The sequence below is a fragment of the Colossoma macropomum genome, unplaced genomic scaffold (genome assembly GCF_904425465.1).
Source record: "Colossoma macropomum unplaced genomic scaffold, Colossoma_macropomum, whole genome shotgun sequence".
Lineage (NCBI taxonomy): Eukaryota > Metazoa > Chordata > Actinopteri > Characiformes > Serrasalmidae > Colossoma > Colossoma macropomum.
In genome coordinates this window covers 13,260,690-13,270,039 of record NW_023494806.1, presented here as the reverse complement: position 1 = coordinate 13,270,039, position 9,350 = coordinate 13,260,690, and the positions used below count along the sequence as shown (strand labels likewise).

Genomic DNA, 9,350 nt, shown 5'->3' with positions numbered 1-9,350 from the left:
AGTATCACCGTTTAGTGTTGTGCAAGGATTCATGAAATTGAGTACTGCAGCAGAAGTTGTTCTCAATGGGCTAACAAGTCCCAAAAGACAAACAACAGTACAATTGTACCACTCTGAATGTTACACACGACATTAATTCACAGTAAGAAATTTAATAACTGGCTAATTAAGTTTAAGATAACACAGAATAATTAATACTTTAAAGGAATTAAAGTTTTCCAGATTTAGTAGTTCTTATGGATGAGGCCTTTTCACATTCATGTCAAACCTTTCAAACCTCATTCTGAAAGGTCTCTCCAACCTCAGAAAGCACCTTAATGTTATTATAAAAACAACATGTACACTCAATTTCATATCCTGTGTTTAACCAAGGAGGCTGCTTTCCTGCAAACCTGTGCTACATATTTTCCACTCTGTACCAACTCTGTGTTGTGTTATTCAGAAATTTCAGGAAGTAGAATTCTAGTGATCACCGTTTCCGAAAAAGAATATCCCAGCTCTCTCTCCAGCGGAGTGCAGCCAGCTCCTCTGAGGTCAGCTCAGGCTTGCCATATGTGAGGGGGCTGAAGGTGCGGTAGCAAAAGTACACTGAACACAATGCTGCCAGAATAACTCCACCAAACGCCTTCTGCTGAGAAGGAGATCTGAGGGTAGAAAAAAAAATAATCATTGCTACATAAGAAGTATGCCCATATCTATACTAAAGTCCAATTAGTTAACATGGCCATGCATCATTTACAATTATTATTCTAAAGTCACCTCAATACGTGAGTGTATAGGTGCTCCACAACAACAGGTATCTGCAGGATCTGGAAAGTGAGAGCTGGAAGGTAGTGGTATAAGAACAGGGTCTTTTCCATCAGAAAGAAGGGCAGGTAGTTAACAATCCATCCTCCAGAGCACACGACACCAGCCAGAACCAGCTGTTCCCAACAGGCTACATATGAAGAGAACAAAGTGTAAAATGGCGGGGATATATATATATATATATATATATATATATATGTAAACATTGTAAATTTATATATGATCCATATATAAAGCAATAACCTTCAGGAATGTCCTCTATTTTCCGCCGTCGTCGTAGCAGGTAAGTTAAAAACAGGAGCACGTACACAAACAGTGCAAGGTTTGCCAGGGTCCAGATGACAGAGTTCCCAATCAAGTGGATTTGTGCCTAAAACAGACAATGTAGGAGTCCATATAATACTGATACATTTGTTCCTCATTTCAACAACAATATACAAAAAGGGAAGAATTACAATAACAACAAATGCGTACATTACTTGATGGATGAAGCCAGTATGCTATATTGGTGTCCATGGTGATCCATTCCAGAGGTAAGGAGCTATATTTGTGCTCTGACTCTTCATTTCTGACTGTCAGCATCTTCCACTGTTAATAGGTTTGCACACAAACAACATGCATAAAGGATATTTACATAAAGAAGACAATTTTAGCACCGGATGGTCGAAATTCAGAACAATTTTGTGATTTTTCCTGCTCACATCTGATTGAACGCATCAGGTAATTACCAGGTTTAAAGTTAAATTATGCCGTGTATAGCATATGCATCTGACTACATATGAAAGTGGTTTGAATATGATTAGGCAATAGTCGGATTTCTGTGTTCACAGAGGTCAGAAAAACTGAGTCACAGTTAACACTTTAACTCTCATCTGTGCATGGCCTTAGAGCAGGGAAATCACCGAACTGTTGGACTCTAGGAACTGAATGACCTCTGATTTAAAGCAATTCAACGACTGATGCTCATGAACCAAACTGTATGCCACACCTACCTGCAGCTCTATGAATTTGGCCATAAAAGTGAGATTTCTGCTTATGTCATCATGAGTGGGGGACTTAAGCTCCAGTTCTCTCTCCTTCTGCTCATGACCTAAGCACAATTATGGACAGATACAGAAAATCAAGTATGAGAATGTAGATGTGCAAATACCAAATTCCTCCAAGAAAAGGGGAATTCTCATACTCCTGCCATAACGATGCTCTTCCACGTTCCACACCCCACTCTGCTGGTAGCCTTTATAGATCTTATCTCCCACCACCTCCAGCTGCCGGAAGCCCCAGTCTGGAAGAGAGGCTCCGCTTAGCTGCACAACAGAAAAAGAAACAGTGTAAAGCAGCAAAAGCAAGTCACTTGACCAGTAAAGAGTGACTGGATTCCAAGAAACGAAACGTTTTATCTCATTTTTTGAGCTGTTACAATTGGCGGGTCCTTTTAAGGGCATGAACATGACATACGCACATACACACCTTCAGCACAGCAGAAGTGTTGACATGGATCAGTCGCACTTCTGATAGAATAGTCTTCCACACATCTCTGTCAGACTCCCGGTTTGTTATGTCCTGCAGATAGACAGATCATTACACAGCTGAGCACTTAAAAAAAGTTCAATAAATGAATTTAAATTACTTTCGATTGTTTAATCTGCATCAAAGCACTTGAGTTTTATAGAAGTGCTGTCAGGTTACTCACCACTCTCCACAGATTCTGAGCTGGCATGGACACATTAAAGTCAATATAACCAGATACTTCTTGAGAGTGAGGGCTCATGGGAGCTGCAACGTCATGTCTTAGAAAAAAACACAAAGTAAATTAAAGTACACATACTGGATAATACAGTTTTAGTATTCAACCATCTTACCTAATAACAATTGACATACAGAAATGTCAACCACATAGACTAATATCTGACACTAGTCATGCATGTCATATATGGCTTAGAGGAAACTGGTGACCATGGCATGTAATTACGTGTTGAGGAATCGTGATGTCATTCCGTGTAGCAGCTGAATAATATCACCATGTCTGACAGGTCTTGGAGGGCTGCTCACAACAAGACTCTGCCTGAGGATCAGGGTTTAAAACAGAAAAAAAAAAAAAACCTTACAATTACAAAATTACATAAATCTTTCAGACTTCATTGTAATTTCCCAATAACATAATACACTTTGCACTTACTTTGTGTATGTAATTAAATGATGCAATAAAAATCAGTGATGCAATAATATTTTATTGTAGGTGTAACATGTTATTACAGCAAATTTATTATATTTTCAGGTTGCTCACATTTATCTTTGATCATTACATCACTGGGTTCTACACTGCATTTTATATTTTCACTAGACTAGTCCACTGTACATAAAACAGACATAAAACAGACATAAAACAATTCCACCGTAAACCCTGTCAAACCAGCAACTTTGGCAATGTCGCCTTAAACTCATTAAGATCTGCCACCAGAGAAGCTGCAACGCATGCATGTCCATACCGGACATAGTAAAATGTAACAGCATGTGGAATTGGAGACTGCTGTGTACCACAGTGTTTTCCATCACTAAATAACATACCTCTAAAGTCTCACACACTGACCATAAGACACACACACTGGGGCCAGATTCCACAGTCTCGCACCAAACCATTCAAATCTCAGGCATTACAGAAAAGATGTGGCTTAAAATTTGTTTTAAAAGCAGATCAGTAAATAGACTAGAAATAGATGTATAGTACAGAGCTGACCACTGTATGCTGTGGAACACAAGGGACATCTTGTGATCATATGCTGGTACTACATCAGTGTGTTGTTTAAGCAATAACAGAACACAAGTGTTTTCATATGACCTCAAGTGTTCTATTGGTTTTATCACAGTTCTGCAAAATAAAAAAGTAAACCAAAGAAGCCTTTGACCTTTTGCTTTCTGGATAGAGACACAAAACTGTCACAATATCAAGTTTAACTCAGGTTTTTCATCATTCGCCAGATTAACCTGAATCTGCTGTGTTTATCAAAATTAACTGCAGAGTTTAATCAGACTGTGCTGTTAGAACTAACTGCTGTTTAAGGAAGAGATTAATAATACAGTGCAATGTCTATGCATTTTCACACGTTCTCCCACCAAACTGAGTGATTTTCCCTGCATACTGAGGAGACTGTAAAATCACACGCACTGAATTTGTCTGAACTTGAGAGGTATGATACAAACAAAGCAGCATGCTTGCTGTCTTTATTGTTGAATGCACTGCAAAAGTGTGCGCTCACATTCAGAATGAAATAAGCAGTTATTATTGATTTTTTAAATCAGTCATTTGAACACACCGATGTTTGAAGTATATTTTCCAATTCATGTGTCTGCTTTGTTTGAAAAAGTCATTTTTGACATAGGAATTTTTTTTGTTTACATCAAAACAAATGTGACATCATACTGGGACTTCACATTATTAAAAAAGAGGAGGAGATCAGAAGGCAGCAATAACTGCTTTTTTGTTTACGGGTTAAGTTCTATCTTGATAAATCTATGCATACCTGCTGGGGTCTTTAATAATCCACCAGTTGTTGACATCTTTGAAAGGATAGCAGGTCACTTGCTGCTGATGGGAGCTGCCACGGCCATTTTCATATCTGTACATCAACAGGAAGATATAAGGATATAATCGCATTTAATCCAGGATTACCATCTAGCTACATATTACTGAAATCCCATTACTGAATGAACCCCACAAGCTGCGTCTGACCTGATTGGATAGTTGGCCTTGTGGGAATGAAGCCAGCATGGAAGGGGTTTGCTGGATGCACTGCGGAGAGTCACCTGGGAACCAAATGCCACCTCTAGAGGCTGACCCTGAGTGATCCTGGACAGGCCGCCCTGTATTACAGAATGGACGATTCTTGTTAACCCATTTTCCTCTATGTTTAGTCATAGTCAGTGTAGACTTTGTAAATCAGACCCTGTTCCAAATTCACACCTGCTTTCTGAACTGCAGATCTACTTTTGGTAAAGAAAATACTGGCCGACAGACACAAACTGAGAATCAGATTCAGGACATTTAAATGCACAGCTCAACCAAAGGTGCTAACACGGTTAATTGTGAACGGAAGCTTGTCGCCACTATCGGGCATGATATCATTGGCTTAATGTATAATCGGCTATATGATTTTATTCACTGTTAGAAAAATTAGCATTTAGTATGAAACTACTCCTTTAAATAGACAGTTACTCTGTCTAAATAACACTGTCAATTGAGAGCCTTCATCAAACTGGTCCAAAGTGGATGGTACCTCTAGACTGGCTTGAAAAGCACTGCTCATCATCTGGTCATGTGGCCCACTACGGTACAGTAGTATCAGATGCACATAGAAAAATCCCAAGTACAGAACGGCTGGCATCACCACAAGCACCAGGAACCGAACCACGACCTGCACCAACACTTTACCCTACAGAGGAAGAAGGAAAAAGGAGGCTATTGTAGTCAGGGGCTCTGGTATTGTTTACATGAGATTTTTTACTTAAAAAAAAAAACTCACATTGCTTAACGTTTTATCTCCAATGACATGCCAAGTGTGAACTGCAGCCAGACCAAGTAACAGCAAGTAAGTGAAGAGACCCATGTACTTCACTCTGGGGGGAAATGTTGGATTAATATAAATATCAAAGGCCTAGCAGTTTCACACACTCTATTACACTAAGCTAAATAGTTAGTGGAAATATTATCACAAGATATCTGTAAACAGTTAAAGGGCTTGACCTATGAAGCCCTTGGGGGTTTTGATTGCTATACTTACCCCACTGCAAACGCACAACTGGCCCCAGAGAGGAAGAGCCACAGCCATCTCCATAATGAACTGAAACCACAAAGATGCTTTGATCATCAACTAAATCATAGAAAAATAATCTAGACAGTAACTGTGTTACTGTGGCAATTAAAGTCTGGGGACCAAAAAGAGTGAAGTTACAGCTTCACTCAATTTACAAATTACCCTATACACTTTGCTCAAAAGTAGTTTTGGGACACTCTCTAAATATAATTTATATCTTGTTTATTCATTACTTTTCCAAGATAATTTATCAAGTATTCTTTCGTATCCATCAGAACATAACAACCACGGTTACTAACTGAAACTCATAATTAACTGAAAACTTAAGGCAAGCAAAAGGAACGTCAGCGGGATAAACATCCGTGTCTCTTTCTTCTACGCAAGTCATTATTTAGAATTTAATTGAAGTTAGTATTTTGTTGCATGTCCTTCTTTTGGATGACAGCTTGAAGTCTTTAAAGCATGGAGTGCATGAATGTGCACAACTGATTCTCAGTCAGGCTTTTTAGATAAGACTGTGGTAGGTGTTGAAAATGTCTTGTTTCTTTCCTTAATTTCAGTACATTTTTCACTCTTTATTTTGGAATTTTCAGTGTATCTGTAACTCTTCTGACATACATTTTATTACAAAGAGACAATATTTTTGTCAGATTAATTTAATTCAGTATTCAAGTTTTCTTAGCATTCTAACGTTTTTCTCTCTCTCAGAATGTTAATGAGTCTGGTGTGCTGGATGGTGCGTTGAAGATCTAAGTTTTGAATGTGTTTGCATTTTGATTAGTGTCTTGACATTTGTGTTGAAGGAAAATAGAGGATTGAGTGAAAGTTTTGAAGCTTGCTATTGCTCATTTAGACTCAAACCATTGATTGATTTGTCGTAATATAGCTGTAATTATGTACTTCTGAATATGGTAAAGCACAACGTCCACAATATATAAAAAACTCTACAAACAAATGATAACAGAAGTGTCTTAAAATACTTTTGGGCACTGTAGATCCTCATTCTCACCTCTTTGGGGCTTTGTGGAACCGCAAGTAGGACACAACAGCAAGTAGCAGGAAAAATATAAGCACTGACTCCAGCAGCATAAAGCGGGACTGTACAATTAGTGAGTTCTCTAGAAAAAGAGAGGAAAAACATCAATCAGTTCCACAACCACTCAAAACTCTACTAACCTGGCTGCATAACATTTTTAATCGAGTTTATCTCAACCCTCAAGAGGAAGATGAAGAAATTTGTATTCACCCATAAGGAGAAGCAAGGATGCTCCAAGTGCAGTGAAATGAGAATATCCCAGCTCCACCATGAGAAGATAGCCAAGGGGCACACAAAGTGACCCACACAAGGCAGGTATCAATCTGAGGGTCCACACAGGAACATTACTGGTGTATTCTGTAACAGAGAAGAAAACAGACAAACAAAATGTGTGAAATGTGTTATCCACTACCCAGGTCAAAATAACTAATCTAAAATCTAAATATTATATTTACTGACAAAGTACAGAGCAAAATAATACGAGATCTTATTTACCAGCTCCAATTCTGTTCCAGACAAAGTTGCCATCAAAGTCTCCTAGGTAGCCTGAAGAAAGAACTGCATTAAAATAATGTACAGTGAAAACTACAGACTATGCCAGATAGAATAGTGCTCACCTCCTAATGCTAGAATCATGTGACCCAAAGGTGGTCCACTTTCGTCAATGAAAAACACCCGCTTCATGTACAGAGACACAAACTGCCCATAGTAAACTTCATCAAAACTGTAGAACAAAGACAGCATTAGAGCTGGGTATTAATAGAGATGTGTTGACTTCAATGCCAATTCCTAAATTACATAATATATACATAAATATTTTCATATAAACATTAATTCTCTCTCTCTTATTCTATATATATTTATATATATATATATATATATATATATATATATATATATATATATATATAGTTAAATTTTTATAGTTAAAAAATGCCTGCATTATTCAATCATTGCGACATAAACAAAGTCAATTAAAGCGTTTTGATTTGAGATGGTGTATTGTGAAGAACCGTATTAATTGTGGTGATTTACAGTGGTGGTGGCAGAACCCAAGGCCGATGTCCACAACGCATATACATCCAATATACATCCATTCGATCCATTTATCCAATGAACCTACACGTCTTCTGAGGTTTTATACGTGGTACTGATAATGGTAAAATATTCATAAATATGGGGGATTATTTGGGGCTTATTTTGCTTTAGAACATGCTTTTTTGACATACGTGGGCATATCGGTATTTGATCATCGCTAAACAGCATGTATAGATAAATGTTATGTAATAGAAAAAAAGACCAAAGGAAATTTCATTTGCATTTTGATTCAGATTTTTTTTTTTAAATAAACTGACTGAGATGTCTTCTTTCAGTTGAAAAAGTAAGTACACCCCTGGGTTCGGTGACTGGTACTGCCCCCTTTGACAGAAACAACTTTATGATTTTTATATATATATATATATATATATATATATATATATATATATATAGATATATATATATATATCATATATATATATATATATATATATATATATATATATATATATATATCATCAGCCAATCACCATTCTGGAATTTGGATCAAGCACACTTATTGGCTCGCTGACAATGATAAGACCGTCTACATAGACACTTGAGTCTCCAGTTAAGACTGACCTGTATTATATTAATGCATACTTTAAAACAACGTTGTGCCACAGCATAAGTTACTTACACGACAGATGTTGGAAACTGAATCCCGTACAGTCTGGTCAGAAGCCCCAGTACTGTCACCGCAATCAGCAACACATTGATTTCGCATTTTACAGTAACTGGCAGTTTAACTCCCTGCATTCTCAATTATCAGTTGTCGATAACCTGCCACAGTTGCTGGGTCAGTCCCGTTCGGCTCAGCATTCAGTCAGATAACTTTTGAGGAGCTCAGACTCCAGTTTTCTGTTTTCTCTCAGTCCCCTCTGCTCTGTCTGCTCTGTAGACGACTGGGCACTTGAGGCGCTGCTTAATGAAGGCTGCGCATCAGCTCAGGCTCTTTTTGTTCAGCTACATGCTCTGAAATGAATAACTGTTTTACAGAAAAGCACGTTACGAGCTCTATTAACTGAACATGGTTAATAAAATCCTCTATAGCTTAAAGAAGTGAGCCCTGTCTCAACAGGAGAGCATTTCCCCTCTGCTCTATTTTCAGTTTCAAAATAAAAGTCCACAACTCCGTAATTTATTTAAACATATATTTATTTACAGTCGTTTGCAAAATGTTTGAGCGCTTCTGGTCAAAAGAAAAACTGGTTGAATTCCCCTTTAACCATATATATGTATATGTATGTGTAGATAGAAAAATAGGGAGAGAAATGTTTAATGTTTATATTAAAAAATATGAATGTATATATTATATCCTTCAGGAATTGCCATTTAAGTCCAGGTATCACTACTGATATTGGTAAGAGCAGTTGTGAACTGCATAAATGATACCCAGCCCTAATCCTGGCTTTGTTCCACAGTTTACTACTTTCAGTTCATACATGCATGTATTTTTGTATATGAAGCTGGTATTTTTTATTGTCAACACCTGTACTACTATGTAGAGGTCACAGCTCTGACTTTTGAGGTTTATCATTTTACTTTAGATCAAGAGCGCAAAACAAGAATAATAACACCTAACAAACCTTCTTGTGCTGATAGACGCTGGATAAAGTTCC

At 37.5% G+C, this 9,350-nt stretch overlaps 1 protein-coding gene across 1 annotated transcript; it reads right to left on the bottom strand.

Annotated features, from left to right (window-relative positions):
• Positions 1 to 9: 9 nt before the first annotated feature.
• Positions 10 to 8,821, bottom strand: pomt1 (protein-O-mannosyltransferase 1). Its single transcript, XM_036598298.1, has 19 exons — positions 8,369 to 8,821; positions 7,269 to 7,375; positions 7,147 to 7,197; positions 6,862 to 7,008; positions 6,625 to 6,733; positions 5,583 to 5,642; positions 5,325 to 5,418; positions 5,079 to 5,234; positions 4,535 to 4,665; positions 4,326 to 4,421; positions 2,777 to 2,869; positions 2,498 to 2,594; positions 2,275 to 2,367; positions 1,991 to 2,111; positions 1,800 to 1,897; positions 1,282 to 1,395; positions 1,051 to 1,177; positions 760 to 937; positions 10 to 644 (listed from the first exon to the last, which is right to left on the bottom strand). The coding sequence occupies exons 1-19, from the start codon at positions 8,485 to 8,487 to the stop codon at positions 470 to 472; spliced, it is 2,166 nt and encodes a 721-aa protein (XP_036454191.1). The 5' UTR covers positions 8,488 to 8,821; the 3' UTR covers positions 10 to 469.
• Between the last annotated feature and the right edge of the window lie 529 nt (positions 8,822 to 9,350).

Excerpts from the sequence above, each read along its gene's own strand:
- pomt1 (XM_036598298.1), bottom strand. The coding sequence starts at position 8,487 with ATGCAGGGAGTTAAACTGCCAGTTACTGTAAAATGCGAAATCAATGTG. Across the intron at positions 7,376-8,368 it reads CAGTTTCCAACATCTGTCGT|TTTTGATGAAGTTTACTATG; the intron begins GTAAGTAACTTA and ends TTTGTTCTACAG. Across the intron at positions 5,643-6,624 it reads TTCCACAAAGCCCCAAAGAG|TTCATTATGGAGATGGCTGT; the intron begins GTGAGAATGAGG and ends TTGTGGTTTCAG.